This window comes from Hypomesus nipponensis, chromosome 19 (assembly GCF_054491055.1).
Source record: "Hypomesus nipponensis isolate SF chromosome 19, ASM5449105v1, whole genome shotgun sequence".
Classification (NCBI taxonomy): domain Eukaryota; kingdom Metazoa; phylum Chordata; class Actinopteri; order Osmeriformes; family Osmeridae; genus Hypomesus; species Hypomesus nipponensis.
The window spans coordinates 4,615,253-4,636,349 of record NC_140379.1 but is presented as its reverse complement, the minus strand read 5'-3'; the positions used below and the strand labels follow the sequence as shown (position 1 = coordinate 4,636,349).

The following is a 21,097-nucleotide window of genomic DNA, read 5'->3' as shown; positions in this document are numbered from 1 at the left end:
GCTGACCGCCAGCAAAGATGAACCAGGAGCTGGATTTTATGTTTGTCAAGGTAAGCCTTTGGGTTCAGTCTTTTTAAAACTCTTTCAACTTCACAAACAACTTTTGAGGGTGACAAAGAAAGTTAGTGTTGATGTGCTAGAGGGGCTTTTATGTTGGTGTGGAAATGGGTCTTTCTGTCAGAGAGAACATGGATCTCCAGACGCGACACACCCTACAGCTCGGCGGGGGATGAGGAGGCACATGCTGGGATGACACGGCTCATTAGACTCCCCTTCAGGGAGAGGGGCTGTTTTGTGAGCAAGAATAAACATAAAAATGTCTTTCTTTAAACTCCCAACTGGTGGCAGAGACGAGGGGGAAGACCCAAGCTGAGTGGAGAACAGTTTGCGAGGAACTCCTGTAGGTAGATTAGGTAGTCAGAGGAAAGACAGGTTGTATGCAGCTGCTAATACATGTGTGACCATGGAACCCTGATTTAAGTCTAAATAGAAGGGGTCTGTGGCAGCAATTAGCAAGACTTTCGGTCTTTGTGTGCTGTTTCTGACATTCAGGTTGGATCTGGAAGACCTCCATTGAGAACTGTCTTTCAAGACTCAGATATGCTGTACTGGACTGGGCTGAACTTGACTTGCTGAGTCTTGGTGCCAGCTGCCAACTGGCTGTTTGCTAATGTAATTAGTGCCACTGTAGCATCCAAGGTCTTGGTAAGAGACTTTGCTCTGGTTTGGCACCGGGGCCACTGGGATGGTTCAGTCATCTAGTAGGAAACTGAACAACTCTCAAACCTTGATATCAAATCTTCTCATCCTCCCACAGCTCTCTAAGCCTCTGTGCTCAGCAGCAGAAGTGAACGAGCGCTTGGGAGACAAACAGCCGATTCTCACGAGTCCCGAGTCATGTGATGACCTCTGGTCATGTGATGAGGGGCCTGGCTTCGATGGGAAAGCTGACCAACATGCTGTTTGGGTTCCTCACCGTGCAATCAAACCAGGACACATCCAAGGTCTTCAGCCATAAGCGGAGATCTGACAAGTATGGATGATTTGCAAAAGGAATTACTCCTTGCCTTCTGGCAGCCTATAAATAAACTCGGATCTAGATGGCTACCTGGAGTCCCATGTTCTCACTTGTTTGCAGGCATGTTGAGTGTTAGGGTTGAGGTGAAGACAATAGTCAGTGTGAGTAGAAGAGTCCATAGATACAGTACAGAGGATAGCAGAGGTCTTGCCTCTGCCACAAGTGAAAGCCCCCCGCTTGGTGTCAGAAGGTTAAGTCTCTCTAATCTCCTGTGGGCTGTGAGCACTTCTGATTGCTGCCGCCTCGCCCCTTTCCCCCTCCTCGTCCTGTCATTGGTTCTTCTGCTCTGCTCTGTTGAACCCTCTCCTTACCTCACCTTCTCTCCTACGCCATCAATCTGTTGCTGTGGCCCTGTTCTAAACTAACTCGACACCCCCCCCAACTAACAATAGTAGCTCCACCTAGCCTTTGATCCCCCTGATCCTTTCAGATCTGCCCAAGAGCCTGGAAGGGCCACAGCTATGATTTGGAATTGGGTACATCGACATGCACTTCTGAGGTGTGACAGGGGTGTGGCTTTTGCGGCGGTTCATTCATGGTAGCTATGCTGATAGGAGCATGTCACAGTGACAAGGTTGTTCACCTGCTGGAGGGTTAGTGCCGTAGTGTTTACTATGCTGGTGTGTAACGAAGTAGAGCTGTAGATCACTGCAACAGGATTAGCCAGAGCCACTAGTAATCCTGTCTCTGATCCTTAGTCTCTTTAGTTAGGATCGCTTGTCACAACCTGAATGAATGCCCAGATTTGCAGTTTAGGCTCTTAGGAGGTTTGGAATTGCAGTTGGCATGACATGAATATTGTCAGAAATATATAGCTAGTCTGCATAAATCATCATAAGTCATCGGTCCTCTTGGGTACTCCGGCAGATGGAGGTCACAGAAGTGGTGTGTGTGTGTGTGTGAGAGATGATTGAGATACTGAGGCCTGATGGCCTCAGGCCATGAGGCTTGATGTCACAAGGAGGATAATCCCCCCTTTTCTCTCCTTCCTCCATCTCTCCTCCTCCTCCTCCTCCCGTCTTATGTGAACCACTCGGCCATGTGGCAGACAGGGCGGGTCTCTCTGACTCATCACAATCTCTCTCTCTCCTCTGAGTGCTTGCTTTTGACCGTGTGTGTGTGTGTGTGTGTGTGTGTGTGTGTGTGTGTGTGTGATGGCAGCTTGAATGTTACCCTTCAAGTCTCCTCTGTTCTCTGACCCAGGAGATGCACTGGTCTATAAATATGACTCAATCCCACCGCGGCTCTACCCAATCTCTCTCTCACACACACTACACACTCACACTCACACACACACACACACTACACACTCACACTACACACACACACTTACGTTCCACTCTTCATTTCTAGTTGTTTCCCTTTCCCCCTCCTCCTCAGCACGGTAAGGGAGGAAGGAAAGGGAGAAGGTTGTGACTACTTGAGGGGCAGCATATGTAGCTCAGCCAACAAACACATTCTTCTCCTCTTCTCCTCTCTGGTGTCTCTTCTCCTCTTCACACACACCCCAGTGTGTGAGGTGGATCGTGTGTGTGTGTTAGGAGGATCAGGAAGTGTGCTCAGCAGTGTTGTGATGCCTCAGTGGGTGTGATGTTACTCAGTGCAAGCTGTGCTATTTTTACAGCACCTCTCTCTCTCTCTCTCTCTCTCTCTCTCTCTCTCTCTCTCTCTCTCTCTCTCTCTCTCTCTCTCTCTCTCTCTCTCTCTCTCTCTCTCTCTCTCTCTCTCTCTCTCTCTCTCTCTCTCTCTCTCTCTCTCTCTCTCTCTCTCTCTGTGGCTAGGAGCCTGTGCTCGGGCCTCTCTCCATGAGGAACAGGTGATGCGTGTCTGTGAAGGGGCGTAGGAAAGAGAAGGATAGGCTGCATGACCAGATGGAGGAAAGCAGGATGGGTATCATTCTGAGAGCACACCCAGGCTGGGCATTGTGCTCCTGTACCCAGCTGAGCACGTCTGGTCCTGACCTGCACGTGGAGCCAGTCAGCTGGGCAGCAGGTGCTCGGCCTCCTGTAACCTCTGGTTCAAGTCTCCACCTGAGAGTACCCCCGACCCTCCCCTCCCTGAGCGCGCCCTCCCTCCCTCGCTTCAGCGCTCCTCCTCTGGGAAACGGGTAAATAAAGGGGGAGAAGGAGATGCTGCAGTGCTGCAGCTGGCTCAGCTAGGAGAGACCAGACCTGTGTTCAGGCTCCTGGAACCCAGTAAGAGCTTGGCCAATTGCTGCTCTCTCTTTTCACCTCAGTGTTAGTCAAACACACACACACACGCCACTAACAAGCCTTTTTCTTGAGGCTCTCCTACTCACACACACAAATGGTTGATTATGTCTGAGAACTAAGAACTTGTATCTGAAATGTGGCTCCTGGGCTGATATAATATGACGCAACCCGTCAAACTCTGCTGTACATTTTACAATGAAGTCTTTCTGTGCTCTTTCTGAACTCTGTTGCATTTACGCAACAGGATGAACGCCAGACTTTTCCACAGAGTATTGCTGTGAATGTTCATGGAGGGCCTTCTGGATGTTCTTGGAAGGTTAGCTGTGCCTTGCTATTGAACTGTGTTGGTCTCGAGTCATGGGTGAGTGTAGCGTTCTGAGAACTCTGGCTAACAAACACAATCTGACATAAGAACCCGGTTCTTAACGGTCAGATTATAACACTTCAGGAAAGGCTTTCCTACTTTAGGAACTTGTTTAGCGTAAATCCAGACTAACACTTTTCCCGTCTGTGTGACTTTCCCGGGGCAGCTTCTATAAACCGGGCCCCTGGCAGCCATCTTAACACATCCTACCAATCAGGAGACAGCTTGTTTTCCTTAGCCAATGCTGTCCCAGCGTTTACACTATGCTTGTGTGATGACAACCATGGCTACATTTCATTGTACAGTCATTCATGTGTCGCACACGTAGCATCATTACAGTGTGGCAAGACGTTGTAAAACAGATAACCACCACTTAAAATGTTAGTAGTCTGTACCTTCACATGATTTTGCTCTCTGATTTCCCATTGATACATAGATCAGTTTTCATTTTTAAACAAGGAAGTAATCTGAAATTAAACATTGCTTTTGAATGGTCTTCAGTGCCCTGTTCTGTTGGGATTGATCATAGACTAGCCCTTATGGCTGGCTCCATCCATTAGGGGCCTACATTTGATCCTGGGTTCAGTCCCAGAGCAGTGTGTCGCTTTGGAATAAAGAGTCTGCTAAATAAATACATGTATGGGCTCTTAATGGCACACCACTCCCCAGCACCCAGCCCAGGCTGATTGTGTGTCTGACTCCAGCCGCAGACTGTATGGATGAAGCTGATTGTGGGTATGGCCAGTGCTGAAGGTTAATGGAGCAGTTTGTAATGCAGATCATCAAACTGTAAACAGAATAGGATGATGCTGATTGGTTATTCAGCTGGGTGAGACGATCTTCTGGTTGCTTAAGTCCAGTATTGTGTGTGTGTGTGTGTGTGTGGAGGTTCAGACGGCTCACACTCACAGACACTCTTCTACACCATGTTGAGTGGAGCTGCTGTGTGTGTGTGTGTGTGTGTGTGTGTGTGTGTATGGTTGAAAGTTCAAACTGCTTCCACATACACCCTTTCTTCAACACCATGTTGAGTGAGGCTGCCGTGTCTGTGTGTGTGTGTCTGGGCTGTTCGCTGGATTCCTCAACCATGTGACTGAGTCTGTTCTCATCAGTGTGTTTCACATGTCTCTGGTCAGCTGACTGGATCTGGCCACGGGGCTTGCTGACCCAGAACCAGGAGGCGGCAGGGGCGTGGCCTATCGCTCCACATGGGTGTGTTCGGTGTTTGGGATTGTCCACCTAAAGTCTGGGGTTGATTCCTTTTAATGTTTTAACAATGTTGCCTGTAATTTAACGAGCAAAATTGTCCAGTACTTGAAATTCCTTAGGTTTGTTAATTTGTCACATTACTAATGATGTTTGTGTGTTGTCTGAACTCTGTGTTGTTTTCATGACTGGTAGGTTCAGCCCACCTTCTGAGATCATTATCTAAGGCCCAGTTTCCCCCAGACATGGATTAAGCCTAGTCCTAAAGTAAGAGAACATTTCCATGAAGATCTCCATTGAAAGTGTTTAATCTAGGACTAGGCTTAATCCAAGTCTGGGAAACCGGGTCTGAATGTTCTCCTGATGCAGGCCTGAGCTTTAAGACGTGTTTAGTGAAGATTCCCAAGTATTACCATTTATTGCGATGGTAATCGGTTTGTCTGCTGTTCGTTGATCCAGTGACCGGTCCACCGTTCTATCCAATTACACGTTGGTAACTTTAATGCCGATTTTACATTGGTTAATATTAGCTGTCAGTCAGGCACTTGTCTCAGGGAAAGTCAGAAGGTTTCCCAGAACATTAAAGTCAAGTAGAAGTATTCTTAGTTAAGACTGTATCAAGGAGCTGGGGGCGGTGGAGGGTGGCAGCAAATGCACAATAATATTATGTAGGTACTTTCCAACGCATGTGTGTCTGGGTCTGTGATCGCATGCAGAATTTAAGTCCCTTGTGGGGAAGGACAAGACCAACACCAGCAGTGATTGTGTGTCGTTAGCTGCCTGAACTAGCTTCGCCAATATATCAGAGAAAAGTTGGCTTGCTTTCTCGAAGTTGTGGAATTGGGTTTGGCAAGCAAGTCTTTTGTAATGTTGTGTAAGTGGAGTCGCGGTCGCCATGTTTAATGTGGGTTTTGAGTATTAACGTTGACTGGACAGGAATGTTTTGCAATGTGAATGTGTTTTTCCGGCTAAGTAGAATTGCTCTGGCTGTTCTAACGTCACTTTCTCTATATTCTTTGTAGTTTGCTCGGGTGTGGGTACCCGACGCGGAGGAGGTGTGGAAGTCCGCTGAGCTGACGAAGAACTACAACAATGGCGACAGCTCCCTGCAGCTCATGCTGGAGGATGGAACGGTGAGAGGGAGGGAGGGAGGGAGGGAGGGAGGGAGGGAGGGAGGGAGGGAGGGAGGGAGGGAGGGAGGGAGGGAGGGAGGGAGGGAGGGAGGGAGGGAGGGAGGGAGGGAGGGAGGGAGGGAGGGAGGGAGGGAGGGAGGGAGGGAGGGAGGGAGGGAGGGAGGGAGGGAGGGAGGGAGGGAGGGAGGGAGGGAGGGAGGGAGGGAGGGAGGGAGGGAGGGAGGGAGGGAGGGAGGGAGGCCTTCCTCTTCTGATACAGGCAAAGGTTGAGACGCACACACATACTCAAGCCAATCTCATTATTGCTTATTGGTTTCACCATTAGTACTCTCCACAGATTAAACAGAGCCTTTGTGAGGTGATGGCTGGGGGGGGGGGAGGGCTGTTGAAACCCCACTCCATGGAGACGTCTGCTGTTCCCCTACTAAACTAAACTGTTCAATGCTCACGTTCTCCTCCAGAATATTGAGCACAAGTTGGACCCCAAGACTAAGAACCTCCCCCACCTGCGGAACCCGGACATCCTGGTGGGGGAGAATGACCTGACAGCGCTCAGCTACCTCCATGAGCCGGCTGTGCTGCACAACCTCAAAGTCCGCTTTATAGACTCTAAACTCATCTACACCTACTGTGGTAGGTCTCAATGCAACAGCCCACACACACACACACACACACAACACAACATAACACACCCCAGTTTGCTGTGGTACGCCAGCATGCACACAATGACACATGATCATGCAAAATGTTGCTTAGATAAGTGTGCGGACAGCAGACTCGAACACATTTTGTGTTTCTCTAATCCTAGTTTGTCGGATCAGTCTGGCTGTGTATGGTGCGTGTCTCTCATCCCTGCTGTGTTGACCCGCAGGGATCGTGCTGGTGGCTATCAACCCTTATGAGAGCCTGCCCATCTACGGCTCTGACATCATCAACGCTTACAGCGGACAGAACATGGGAGATATGGACCCACACATCTTTGCTGTGGCAGAGGAGGCCTACAAACAGATGGCCAGGTGTGTGTGTGTGTGTGTGTGTGTGTGTGTTATACAAGTACAAGCTGTCGCGTCTCTCTTCCTGTCTCTCTTCCTGTTGCAGGACTCTCCTCCATCTCTCAGGTTTGTAGGTCAGAGCTGAGCTAGGATGGATCCAGAAATGCACTTGTGGTCTCTCTCTCTCCACCCATATCTATCTCTCTCCTCCTTGTAACAACTCTCCTTTAAAGTCCTTTAAACACACAAGCATTCACACATCACTCGCTTGCGGTCTGTGGGGGTCTTTCGTTTTGACCCCTCACTGATTTCTGTCCCCAGCTCGGCTCTACGATATGCATTAAGTCTGCTACACTGGAGAGAACCTGATAACACACACGCACACACGCACACACACACACACACACACACAGTCGTCTCACTCTGTGTGTGTTCCTTTGCGCCCCATCAGGGATGAGAGGAATCAGTCCATCATCGTCAGCGGGGAGTCGGGGGCGGGGAAGACGGTGTCGGCCAAGTACGCCATGAGGTACTTTGCCACCGTCAGCGGTTCAGCCAGCGAGACCAACGTGGAGGAGAAGGTGCTGGCCTCAAACCCCATCATGGAGGTAAAGACTGTGCGTGTGTGTGTGCGTGCGTGTGTTTAGGTGCCTGTGTGCTTACACATGGCGTGCCGAGCGCGAATGCAGACCTTGAAGCTCAAGACAGCCCTCCCACAGGCCCAGCCAGCTAATTGCTGTGATGAGGAGGAACCCGGGGGAACGGGACAAAAGAGAACGCTCCTCCTGCTCCTTCTCTCCTCCTCTCCACCCCCCCCCCCCTCCCTTCTTTTCCTGTTGTTCCCCTGCTGTAGGCTGCCCTCTGCTGTGTCAGTTGAGAGCATTCCCTGCAGTGTGTGAGTGTCTGTGTGTGTGTGTGTCTGTGTGTGTCTGTGTGTGCTCATATAGTCATAGGGGACGGGAAAAGATCTCCCCTGTGCCCATATGCCACCCCTCCCCCCTCCTATTTGTGTCTATGACATCACTTTTTCTACCAGCACTTCCAGCAGGATCAGCCAATCAGAGCACAGCTCACATGATGAATAGGCATCTTTCTTTCGGTCGTGTTGCAAAGACGGGATGTCCAATCAGAATAGAGAATGAATTAGTATGTGTGCCTGTGTGTGATTCAGGATTGCATCAGCTGGTCGTGACACAGTGGTACACACTGTGTTCCTCTATAGGAGTGTGAGAGAGAGACTGTGTTGCCTGTGTAAGGAGAGACTGGAATACCTGCCGGCTAGGCTGAAAGCCTCCTTGTCTGCAGTGAACAGTGAAAGTGTGTTTGCCCTTAGCTCAGCAAGCGCACCGTGTCCTCACACACTCTCTAACCCTCCTGCCAGAACGTTTGTGTGTGTGTGTGTGTGTGTTGGGTAAGAATTCCCCTGCAGTAAGGGAGTGTTTCTTGCATTTCAATTTCGAGCCAGACGTGTGTGTGTGTGTGTGTGTGTGTGCGTGTGTTGAACTCTGGAAGCTGATGACGTTCCTGCTGTCTCTGCCAACCTAGCAGGACTCCATCCCCCACAATGCTTAGCCTCACATCAAAGCCCACTTACCCACCCCCTTGGAAAACATTTGATAAAACCTCAAATTGCTAAATGCTTGATATTTAGTTTAAAGAGACCCCTGATTCTGTGTGTCCTGTCAGGCAATAGGGAACGCCAAGACTACCCGGAACGACAACAGCAGTCGTTTTGGGAAGTACATCGAGATTGGCTTTGACAAACGCTATCGCATCATTGGAGCAAACATGAGGACCTACCTGTTGGAGAAATCTCGAGTGGTGTTTCAGGTGAGCAACAACAACACACACGCAGAGATATAACCCACCATCCAGGGAGTCAGGTGGCTGAGCGGTTAGGGAATCGGGCTAGTAATCTGAAGGTTGCGAGTTTGATTCCCGGCCTTGCCAAATGACGTTGTGCCCTTGGGCAAGTCACTTCACCCTACTTGCTTCGGGGGGGAATGTCCCTGTACTTACTGTAAGTCGCTCTGGATAAGAGCGTCTGCTAAATGACTTGATGTAAACCACTGCGTCCAGGTTTGCGTGGGGCCATGCAGAGAGAGAAGCTGGCTTTTTTGGAGGACAAAAGGTCAATAAGGTTAACCTTTTCCGGAGGGAGACCAAAGGAGCTTTTCACACGTCACACTGTTCTGTCTGGTCCTTCTCTAGTCTGGTGTTTCTCTGGTTTTTCACTGGCTGTAGAGAGACTTCATCATGGGTTTGCAACTAACTTTTTCCTCACTGTCTCAGTACCGTCCCGAAGTGCAAAATTAACCGTCCCAAACTGAACTTGTCTTGTCCCAAAATGTAAGTTCTTGTGTGTTTGCATTTTGACATGGGTCTAGGTTATTTGCAACATTATTTAAGTAATCCATACAGTTATGGGGCTCAAATCAAATGTATTTGTATAGCCCTTCTTACACGCAAGCATGTCACAGAGGGCTTCACATACGCCTATAGAACTGCCCCTCAACCAACCTAAACAGTCAAGGAAATCAATGTCTGAATTTCAATGTGAATACATACACAATAGAATACACATTTTCTTGGTTGTTTCATGGAGGGGCTAACACAATTCTTGGTCAAAAAAGAGTTTGGGGAAACGTTTTCAAAAAAAGTTTCTGAATGTTTGAAAATTATTTTCTACAAAAAGTTATGAAAGGTTGAAAATATTATATTTTTCAAAAATAGGTTTGCATCAATGATGAGGACTCTGTACTCTGCTTTACTTTACTCTGTTTTAGGCTTCTCTGGTCTCCTCTCCCCTCTCCTCCTCTCTCCTCTCCTTTCACTGTGTGTGGAAAAAAAGTAAAAAAAAAAAAAAAAAAGTTTAGAAAGGGTGAAAAAATGCTGTTAAAAAAGTGGAAAAAAAAACTGTTTCTAAAGGTTTGAAAAATATTTTGTATGTCGTTAATTTCGAGCCCTTGACTCAGAAATGTTGCTTTTACTGTCAAATTGTTTTTTAAATATCTTCATCTAGAGCAGAGACCAAGAGTCAGTAGCTGTTCACACAACAAACACTCCTTGTATTCTCTTAACGCGACAACTACCAAAGAGGATTTGTAGTGAAGGTGTCACATTCTAGATTAGAATGGTATTGAGTGTTAACTCAGGGTTGGTAGACCTACAGTACATTGTAATTTGCTTACTCACTTACACTCAAAGCTATGTAGTCTGACCAGGTACATTCTGAGGTATCTTTTACAGTACACCAGACGAGTAAGCTGCACTAACTTCCTTCTTCCAGATACCCAGGTTTCTCTCCTTCCTGTGTTAGCCCTGTGACAATCCTTCAATGGCTTGGTTCTCCCCTGCCCCCCCCCCAGCCTGCTATGTTATCTCCCTGTCTCTTTACTCAGTGTCCTGCTAGTGCGGTTTCTGTTGAGGTGGAACAGGAGCTGGGAAACTCCTCTAGATCAGAGTAGTTAAATGTTACACCTGCACACACAGACACACACACCTTGAAAATCCACAGATGAGGAATGTGAAGAGGGTTTGCCTCTGTCACATTCCTCCCCGTGTGTGTGTGTTTGTGTGTGTGTGTGTGTGTGTGCCCGCATGCTGCCGGGGCAGTGTGGGGGTGAAATGTACAAACAAATAACTCGCTGATATGACAGAGTCATTTGATAAATGGATATGACGGGTATTGCTCGTAATAATGACTGATTTTTCACTGTGTGTCCTTCCAGGCGGACGAAGAGAGGAACTATCACATCTTCTACCAGCTGTGTGCGTCTGCCCACCTGCCAGAGCTAAAGGCGTTAAAACTCAGTAAGTTGTCCTGACAAAACCTGGCATTTGGTAACATGAGCCTGGGATTAAAACGTGCATGGTGTCTGGGTTTTTTGTGTCTGTTTTGTGTGATTGTTCAGTGGTTTCCTGGTTCTGGTGGCTGGATGTTTCAGGCCTGGCCTGTCTCTGTGTCTCTTAGTCATCGAGTTGTTCTGGCTTTTCCTCATCAGAAAACTCCCACTGAGAAGACACACCTGCTCCTCCACACACACACACACACAAACACACACGCACACACACACACACTGCCAGCCTGTGTCTTCTTTTTGCTGGTGCACTGATTAAGTGAGGCTTGGTAAATGGAGGGGTTGTCACGGTAATATTAGGCCCTCTGTTGCCAGGCAACAGACTATGGTTGCTTAAATTTGGGCTAAGGCTGTGTGTGTTTGTGTGTGTGTGTGTGTGTGTGTGTGTGAATGTGTTCAAGTGAGTGTTTTGAATAAGTGTGTTTTGTGTTTCCATTAATCAAACATGTCATTATCTGAGCCAGTCACCACTGTGACAGGTGTATCGGCCGGTCAGCAGACTGTGTGACTGTGTGACTCCTGGACATGGAGACCCGTTTCTGTCCTTTGCAATACCTCCTCCCTCCTCCCCCCTCCAGGCAGTGCGGATGACTTCCTGTTCACCAAGCAAGGACGCAACCCTGTCATCGACGGAGTGGACGACGCCAAGGAGTTGAGCACCACCCGCCATGCTTTTACACTGCTAGGTATGGCACAAAGACAGACCACGAACACACACACACACACATACACCAAGAGGTTCACTAGTGAAGATCCTTCACCTCAACTGCAAGGAAATGTCCCCCGCTCCCAGACTGATGCACACAGACATTCTGCTCTTTACGCCCATGTGGAGCAGAAAGGTCACCAAAGAGAACCCAGCAGTAAAATGTCAGTTGATTGCCTCATGCTCGGCCAACAACAATCTGAGATCTGTTTGCCTGTTGCTGCGTGTGTCTAAGAGACAGGATGTGTTTTCGTCATTCAATTTCCCACAGTTCCAGACGATTAGCCGGGGACTGAGAAGTGTGTGTGTGTGCGTGTGGCTCACCTCCCCCCTCCCTGCAGGCATTAATGAGTCCTACCAGATGGGGCTGTTCCAGGTGCTGGCAGCCATCTTGCATCTGGGCAACGTGGAGGTGAAGGACCGAGACTCGGACAGCAGCGTCATACCTGTGAGGAGACACGCGTCACACCTGTACCCCCCCGTACACCCCCCTGTCACACCTGTACACCCCCCTGTACCCCCACTGTACAACCCCCTGTACCCCCCCTGTCACACCTGTACCCCCCCTATACACCCCCCTGTACCCCCCCTGTCACACCTGTACCCCCCCCTATACACCCCCCTGTACCCCCCCTGTCAAACTTGTACCCCCCCCTATACACCCCCCTGTACCCCCCCTGTACACCCCCCTGTCACACCTGTCACAACTGTACCCCCCCTATACACCCCCCTATACACCCCCCTATACACCCCCCTGTACCCCCCCTGTCACACCTGTACCCCCCCCATACACCCCCCTGTACACCCCCCTGTCACACCTGTACCCCCCCTGTCACAACTGTACCCCCCCTGTCACAACTGTACCCCCCCTATACACCCCCCTGTACACCCCCCTGTCACACCTGTACCCCCCCCTATACACCCCTCTGTACACCCTCACCCACAACTGACACCACATTTACACATCGATTCATTCAGCGGACGCTTTTTTTTTTTTTTTTACCCCCCCCGAGCTTCAACTGTGTGTTCCCCTCCGTCCTTCCCACAGCCCAGTAACCAACACCTGACGGCTTTCTGCGATCTGGTGGGCGTGACCTACCAGGACATGTCCCATTGGCTGTGCCACAAGAAGCTGAAGACGGCCACGGAGACGTACATCAAGCCCATCCCCCGGCTGCAGGCCACCAACGCCCGCGATGCCCTGGCCAAGCACATCTATGCCAAGCTCTTCAACTGGATAGTGGAGCATGTCAATAAGTCCCTGCATGCCACCCAGAAGCAACACTCCTTTATAGGGGTTCTGGACATCTACGGGTAGGGTTGGGGTTCCTGGGTGGACGGGGACAGCTTCTTTTGTGTTTATCAGAGTGTTTTTGACGGCCTGTTCTCTTGTCTCGCACTCAGTTTCGAGACGTTTGAGATCAACAGCTTCGAGCAGTTCTGTATCAACTATGCCAATGAGAAGCTCCAGCAGCAGTTTAACATGGTGAGCTGTGGGGGGCTTGATTTTGTGTTGTGGTTGTGGAAGAGCACTTTGACTTTGACAGTCCAAATGCAACCGATCCCTGTGTGCGTGTGCGTGTGTGTGTGTGTGTGTGTGTGTGAGAACAGCATGTGTTTAAGCTGGAGCAGGAGGAGTACATGAGGGAGCAGATCCCCTGGACTCTGATCGACTTCTATGACAACCAGCCCTGCATCAACCTCATCGAGTCCAAGATGGGGATCCTGGACCTGCTGGACGAGGAGTGCAAGGTAAAACACGCAGACACAACCCCCACAGGAAGTGACCCGTCTTTTTCACCATCTGCACGCCTGACTCTGTGTGTCTTGCCCGGTCCAGATGCCCAAGGGTTCTGACGACTCGTGGGCCCAGAAGCTGTACAACACTCACCTGAAGACGTGCAGCCTGTTTGAGAAGCCCCGCATGTCCAACAAGGCCTTCATCATCCAGCACTTTGCTGACAAGGTGCCTTTTTTGCGATACCTTTTGGGCACAGCCCTGCCTCCTGTAGCCTCCTGGGCCTGTAGACAGAGTTCCTCTGTGGTTGTTGGGGAAAGGTTTTTCGTGGGTGAGAGACACAACTTGACTTCGGAGGACAGGGTTCATCGTGCACTAGAGAAGGGGTGAGACTTCTCTGTCAGAATGTCACCTCTCGTAACCAAATATACTGAGGGTGTACGAAATGTGTGTGTGTGTATTGCTGTATGATTTGTGTGAGTGTGATGTATGTTGATTGCTAGCCAGCTGAGCCGGTATTGCTCTGGCTGGTTTTAGACCAGATCAAGTTCCTAAAGGGGGACGTAGCATCCTTCTCCAATCTCTCTCCTAACCTCCTTCACGTTTGCAAGAGGCCATGAAGCCTATTCTGGTTATTGGCTCAAACACACAGTTTTCATCAAATCTTAATTTGAAAGTCTTAACGACAGGAAGATGTTATGTATGTGTATGCATGTAGAATACTCAGTGTGTCTGTTTGTGTGTGTGTGTGTGTCAGGTGGAATACCAGTGTGATGGCTTCCTGGCGAAGAACAAAGACACAGTGAACGAGGAGCAGATCAACGTTTTAAAGGCCAGCAAGGTAGGTCACACACACACACACACATGACTCCGCCAACCTGTCATCGACTCATCCACCCAGTCCAGGAGTGATGTCATCTGACAGAAAGCAAGGTGGAACACATTCTCTTGGGGAGGGGGGGGGGGGGAGGTGGAGGAGAAACAGCGCCCTCTGTAGTTCAGGATGAATATGGTGGTGCTATCTTCTGTCCCCGTTGAGAGGGCAGCCATGAGAGAGAAAGGGGTTGGGTTTGGGTTAGGGTGTCTGAGGCAGGACTGTGTATGGTGACTCAGCAGGGTGCATGCAGGGCCCACGCTGTGTAAACTGGACCATTAAGGGATTTGTGGTCATGTCATTCAATTAAGTTATTGGCTTAAACTGCAGCATTAAATCCTTTTTGGCGTAGTGAGCACATTCAGTCATGCCCCCCCCCCCCCCCCAACACACACACACACACACTGATGCTGCTCGTACATATACTTGATTATATCTGATTCTGCAAAAAAAAAACATGCTGTGTGTGTTTTGTTCCTGGGGAGGATAAACGTTGTACAACCACAAAGGCCTGAGCCTTTAAATCCTGATCCTCTGATAAGCATGTACACATACAGTACACACACACACACACACACATGTTATAGTAACACACAGGTCATCATCAGTGCTGCATGCAGGTCCAGATGTTCACTATGCCCTCTGACTGTTCTGTTATAGACTCCTGCAGGAGCAGAGTGGGGTAAGGGTTAAAACATGGTCTAATCTAACCGCTAACAGTCTGCTAAACACACACTTACACACTACCTTTCACTTACACATACACATTCAAGCGAGCACACACAAACACACACACACATCCACATGTGTCACATGTAAACATGTGTCCAACTCTACTGTAAGAACCTCCCATGGCATCATTAGCCTGTCGTCATAGACACCGGCCTGACTAACCATTAATGGTCTAGAAGTGATGATGACTCCCTGCTGGGCTTTTAATGAAGCTCTAGAAACATAGCTAGCCAAGCTCAACACATCATCTCTCATGTGGTGTGTGTGTGTGTGTGTGTTATTTATTTTCCTATCATACACCACTCCTCCATCAGATCTTCCTAATTAAGCACGGGTAGCGTGTTTGCCTTTTGATATGGGTTGAATCCCTTTTTTCGTATATTTCAGTGTGGGAATGTCATTAAGACTTTTGGTTGTTGTTAATCTTTGCTTTTCTCATTGTGCTGTCTGTCCCACCTGTTGTCCATGTATGTTTTGGTTTTTGTTCCATCATGACAACCCTCTCCCCTGAGCAGAAGGTAAATGCAGGCATTCTTACAATGCTGACCGACATCTCCCTCAGTCCTTTCTCCTCTCCCATCTTTCTTTCTCTACTTCCTGCTCACACTTCCTGTCACGAGGGCTCACGGTAGTCTAACCACCCAGGGTGAGGGTGAGAGGGCCCCTCAGCAGTCTAACCACCCAGGGTGAGGGTGAGAGGGAGTCGGGTGAAGGGATGCATGCGGGGCACTAAACAACCACAAAAAGGAGAAAGAAGTTTGAGGTTAAGAGGATCACGGATTGATTAAACCTGTATAGGGGAGGATAAAAAAAGGAGGCAGAGTTTTCCATTTCCAGCATGTGGCTGTGCTTGGGGGCGCCATCGAGACGGCCAGCATGGTGGCGGTTTGATCTGGAGGACAGAGGCCCTGCAGGACTGCACCATAATATAACCCCCTGGTTATATTCACATATACTGCTGTCTGTGCTGCAGGCATATGATCTATGGTGGGATATATACATGATGTATGCCATTACAGGAGAACCACTTAATTACACTGGATGAAATCATTGGATAAATGACATATGGAAGACTGGCATACATTATTATATATTTGAAGCTGTGTAACCATTTTAACCTCCTCAGATTAACCTTGCAGTCGGTTGTGAGAGATGTTAACCATTCTACCATGTACATATCGCTCTAAACCTTTTTAACTCCTGTTCTTGTCCAACCGGATCATCAACACTGTGTGTATTTGTCATCTTTAAAATTGTATTCCAATTCTGCAAGAGTTGAAAACAAATTATTTCACTTCTGTAAGTACTTGACAACTTGCCAGCTGTTTTAGATTTTGAGATCTTAGTTATTGCTCCATTGCCGGAACTGCTGTAACCTTTTCACACTTGTCATGTTGACCTGGCCTGCATTGTGCTGAAACAAACCATGTCAACGTCACTTCAAGTCTGGTTTCACATCCAGTATCTTGATCAGTTCAGTACAACTCAGTTCAGCTTGTTTCAGTCAGCAGTTAATCCCCAAACCCCACACATTTCCTCACTGCCTTATTCTGCTCATAGTCTGATTTGTGGCTTCAGCCTTGGCTAGCAAATACATGTTTACTGCACATCATATAGACCACAATTCTAAGAAATAGTCCAAAAGAAACGTGTATATATTTTCCCCCAAGACGGTCTCAAGTTGGCAGTGTAGTCTACGATCCCCAGGTTCTTCGTCTAGCTAGCTCCCTTCACTGACCGGGCCTTGGGCCTCAGCCCCATGCGAGGTCCCTGAGTGACTGTGTTGTGGCTGCCGCCCCCAGTTTGACCTCCTGATCGAGCTGTTCCAGGGCGAGGAGAAGGCCACCAGTCCCTCGGGGGCTGTCCCCGGTGGTCGCACGCGCCTCAGCATCAAACCCGAAAAGACCCGAGCTGCACATTCCAGCAAGGAGCACAAGAAGACCGTGGGCTGCCAGGTATGACACTGAAGCCCCTGGAATCTCTACAACTCGCCTGCTTCCTTGCTCCGGATGGAACAGCTGTGCTGTCGCTGTGGACTGGCAGTGAAAAGCTATTCTAACCCCCCCACACCCGTCTGTGTCCTGTTCTTTCGACAGTTCCGGAACTCTCTACAGCTTTTGATGGAGACTCTGAACGCCACCACTCCTCACTACGTTCGCTGCATCAAACCCAACGACCTCAAGTTCCCCTTCACGTGAGTGTGCATGGCTCCTTCTCTAAGGGAAGCCGTTGTATTGCCAGTGGAGGCTTGTGGTTAGCTGCTGTGTGGGTGCATTGATGATGGAGGGATGGTGTGTGCAGATTTGACCCCAAGCGAGCAGTGCAGCAACTCCGAGCCTGCGGAGTATTGGAGACCATCCGCATTTCCGCCGCAGGATTCCCCTCCAGGTACACACACACACACACTGTGCATTAAATAGCACACACACACAATATGCTGTCTGTATAAATGAGATGCACTTTTGACCTTTAACCCTCCTCCGGGTGTGTGTCTCAGATGGACCTATCAGGAGTTCTTTAGTCGTTACCGGGTGCTGATGAAGCAGAAAGACGTCCTCGCAGACAGGAAGATGACCTGCAGAAACGTCCTGGAGAAGCTGGTAGAGGTAAGGAGCAGGTGTCCGAGGTTGGGATGGAGGAGGGTGAGGTTGGCATGTAGGGGGGAGTAGGAGGGTGAGCATGGGATGGAGGAGGGTGAGGTTGGCATGTAGGGGGGAGTAGGAGGGTGAGGTTGGCATGTAGGGGGGAGTAGGAGGGTGAGCATGGGATGGAGGAGGGTGAGGTTGGCATGTAGGGGGGAGTAGGAGGGTGAGGTTGGCATGTAGGGGGGAGTAGGAGGGTGAGGATGGCATGTAGGAGGGAGTAGGAGGGTGAGGATGGGATGGAGGAGGGTGAGGTTGGCATGTAGGAGGGAGTAGGAGGGTGAGGATGGGATGGAGGAGGGTGAGGTTGGCATGTAGGGGGGAGTAGGAGGGTGAGGATGGGATGGAGGAGGGTGAGGTTGGCATGTAGGGGGGAGTAGGAGGGTGAGGATGGGATGGAGGGGAGTATGAGGGGGAGGCAAACAATCGCCCCAGGCCAGTGAGGCTTCTCGGTTGAAATGAAAAGTGCCATCTCGCAGACCTCCTCATTCTGCTCCTTCAGGACCAGGACAAGTATCAGTTTGGCAAGACCAAGATCTTCTTCCGAGCTGGCCAGGTGGCCTATCTAGAGAAGCTGAGAGCGGACAAGCTCCGAGTGGCCTGTATACGCATCCAGAAGACCATCCGCTGCTGGCTGGCTCGCAAGAAGTACCTCCGCAAGAAGAACGCCGCCATCACCCTCCAGAGATTCACCCGCGGATACCAGGCCCGCTGGTGAGTGGACCGCGCACCTGTCAGTCATTTCCCCCGTATCCAATCACATCGAATAAGAGGAAATTAAATGTTTCATGTCTGTTACTGAGCTGAAAGATGATATATCCCTAAATTGGATGAATCGGAACGGTGGGATATATATATATATATACACTGTATATCAGATTTTTAAATCACCAAATATTTGTATCGATATCAGCCTTAAAAATCCTTTATCGGTCGGGCTCTATTTTAAAAGTATTCTTCCGTTTCCTCTCTTCCACCCTCCTCTCCTCCCCCAGCCTGGCCAAGTTCATGCGCCGGACCCAGGCTGCCACAACCATCCAGAAGTTCCAGAGGATGTACATGGAGAGGAAGCGCTACAGACAGAAGCAGGCCGCTGCCCTGGCCATGCAGACCATCCTCAGAGCCTACATGGCCCGCCAGAAGTACCGCAGAGTAGGAGAAGCCCCTCCACACACACACACACACAGACACACACTCTGTCTTTAGCAGACAGACGTAAACACACACATGCTAGACTTGGCCAGCTCTGCTCAGTGAGCCTGTCAGTCAGTCGTTGAGTCTTAAAATAAACCCTGGCATAACACAGAGTCATGCCAGATATGAAGGAGAGCAGGGGGGAGTCTTACATACACACACACACACACACACACACAGAGACACACACACAGCAGGGATATGAAGGAGAGCCGGGGTGAGTCTCTCACACACACACACGTGACTGGGTGAGGGTTAGAGTAACCTGTGGATGCCCAGCGTGAGGACTGCGGTTGTGGTGTTGTCAGAAGTGGGACCCTTTGATGGACACATACAGCTGACCTTTGAACACTGCTAGTCCTGTCTCTCTCTCTTTCCCCTCGTCTCTCTCTCTATCTAGATCTTTCTGTCTCTCTCACTGCTTTGATTGAGTCCTTGTCTGTTAGAGGGTAGTCTCAGGATGCAGCCCAAGAGAAAGGTTTGCTGATTCGATTTGTTCCATTGAACTCACCTCAAACTCTCGATTTTCTCTCTCTCTTTCTGCCTCTCTTATTTCCTCTTGCTCCATCTGTCTCTCTCTCTTTCTCTCTCTGTGTCTGTCTCTCTAGTTACTGCGGGAGCACAAGGCCCTGTTGATCCAGAAGCATGTGAGGGGCTGGCTGGCCAGACAGTGGTACAAGCGCTCGCTGCGTGCCATCGTGTACCTGCAGTGCTGCACCAGGAGGATGGCGGCCCGGCGTCAGCTCAAGAAGCTCAAGATCGAGGCGCGCTCCGTGGAACACTTCAAGAAGCTCAACATCGGCATGGAGAACAAGATCATGCAGCTGCAGAGGAAGATCGACGAGCAGGTGAAATCCCTCCCTGTCGTCCGTGTGTGTGTGTGTGTCTCTTCTTTGGAAACGGAGTCTCTTTTGTATCGTTTGGGCTTTACACCTTCTCAACTCCCTGTCTCTCTGGGTTTAGAACAAAGACAGCCGTGTGGTCAGCGAGAGGCTGAACAGTCTGGAGAGTTCCCACGCGGTGGAGAGCGAGCGCATGCGTACCGAGTTGACCCGTCTGCGTGGCGCCGAGGAGGAGGCCAAGAACAACGCCAACCGCGTGAACACCCTGCTGGAGGAGCTGGAGAGGCTGAAGAAGGAGCTGCACACCACCCAGAAGGAGAAGAAGACCATCGAGGACTGGGCCCAGAAATACAGGGACGAGATGGAGAAGGTGGGTGGCTCCTTCTTCTCTCCCTTCTCTCCTCCTATCCGTGCCTCTCCTTACTGCTCTTGTCCTCTCCTCGTTTCCTCTCCTATTTTCCTTTTACGTTTAGTCATTTAGCAGACGCTCTTGTCCAGAGCGTCTCTTCTTTTCCCGTGGCCTCTTCTCTCAAATGCTCCTCTCTGCCGCTCCTCTCTCCTCTCCTCTCTCCTCTCCTCTCTCCTCTCCTCTGCCTTCCATTCTATCTAGATATTTAAATACAGGTGAGGGATTTCTAGTAAGTCTGATAAGACACCTTTTCCGCTCCCCAATGAAAAAGTTTCCCATAGTGTCCCTCAGAGAGAGAGAGAGAATTTCATTGGAGGTTTGCTCCTGTGGAAACGCTGTATGTCATGATTTAGGGCCCTGGGGAGCCTGCTGAAGGAGGGGTGCATGAGGGGCTGAGTGGTCATGACCCTGGGCCAGGTGAGCGCAGGTAGACTACAGCTGTGTGTCTGTCTGAGAAACACCTAGAAGTCAGGTAGAATAGAGGCAGTAGTGTGCAGCACAGTCTTTCAGTAGTACTGTTAAATAAATGGACTTCTTGATGGTAAGCAAAACGTGTGTGTGTGTGTGTGTGTGTGTGTGTGTGTGTGTGTGTGTGTGTGTGTGTGTGTGTGTAGATGGTAGCAGAGCTGAAGGAGCAGAACGGACTCTTGAAGAACGAGAAGAACGATTTAAACCGAATGTTAAAGGAGCAGAGCCAGCAGATGACAGGTACGTCGTCTAAAGACCAATCACATTGACTGTTTCTTTCATAACGTCCAATCACATCAACCTTAAGTGTCTTTGCAGGTGCACATCTGTTATAATGTACCAGCTAGCTTTTGAACTGAAAGGATATGAAATTGATATAATATACGATATTTCAAAACGTACCTGCTCCCTCTTCAACCCCCACTGTCGCTTTCCCTTTCTTTCCCTCTCTTTCCTTCTCTTTCTCTCTCTTTTAGAGAAAATGACTCGCGCTCTAGCCGAGGAGACTCAGCAGTTGGAGAGCGATCTGAACGAGGAACGCTCGCGCTACCAGAACCTTCTGACAGAACACTTACGCCTGGAAGAGAAATACGACGACCTGAAAGAGGAGATCACGCTCTCCGTGGTAAGACACTCACACACACAC

At 49.6% G+C, this 21,097-nt stretch overlaps 1 protein-coding gene across 1 annotated transcript in view; it reads left to right on the top strand.

Annotated features, from left to right (window-relative positions):
- The window catches only part of myo5aa (myosin VAa), a 35,109-nt gene that overhangs the window by 3,359 nt on the left and 10,653 nt on the right, over positions 1 to 21,097 (top strand). The window contains exons 2-24 of the mRNA XM_084682672.1: positions 5,884 to 5,994; positions 6,456 to 6,627; positions 6,866 to 7,010; positions 7,438 to 7,594; positions 8,673 to 8,816; positions 10,718 to 10,799; positions 11,425 to 11,532; positions 11,894 to 12,000; positions 12,601 to 12,866; positions 12,957 to 13,038; positions 13,164 to 13,304; positions 13,393 to 13,518; positions 14,048 to 14,131; positions 16,699 to 16,851; positions 16,993 to 17,090; positions 17,198 to 17,284; positions 17,394 to 17,502; positions 18,041 to 18,252; positions 18,534 to 18,690; positions 19,341 to 19,580; positions 19,696 to 19,944; positions 20,598 to 20,691; positions 20,928 to 21,076. Of these exons, the coding sequence (XP_084538798.1) occupies positions 5,884 to 5,994; positions 6,456 to 6,627; positions 6,866 to 7,010; positions 7,438 to 7,594; positions 8,673 to 8,816; positions 10,718 to 10,799; positions 11,425 to 11,532; positions 11,894 to 12,000; positions 12,601 to 12,866; positions 12,957 to 13,038; positions 13,164 to 13,304; positions 13,393 to 13,518; positions 14,048 to 14,131; positions 16,699 to 16,851; positions 16,993 to 17,090; positions 17,198 to 17,284; positions 17,394 to 17,502; positions 18,041 to 18,252; positions 18,534 to 18,690; positions 19,341 to 19,580; positions 19,696 to 19,944; positions 20,598 to 20,691; positions 20,928 to 21,076 (3,273 nt within the window). The remainder of the gene's footprint in view (positions 1 to 5,883; positions 5,995 to 6,455; positions 6,628 to 6,865; positions 7,011 to 7,437; positions 7,595 to 8,672; positions 8,817 to 10,717; positions 10,800 to 11,424; positions 11,533 to 11,893; positions 12,001 to 12,600; positions 12,867 to 12,956; positions 13,039 to 13,163; positions 13,305 to 13,392; positions 13,519 to 14,047; positions 14,132 to 16,698; positions 16,852 to 16,992; positions 17,091 to 17,197; positions 17,285 to 17,393; positions 17,503 to 18,040; positions 18,253 to 18,533; positions 18,691 to 19,340; positions 19,581 to 19,695; positions 19,945 to 20,597; positions 20,692 to 20,927; positions 21,077 to 21,097) is intronic.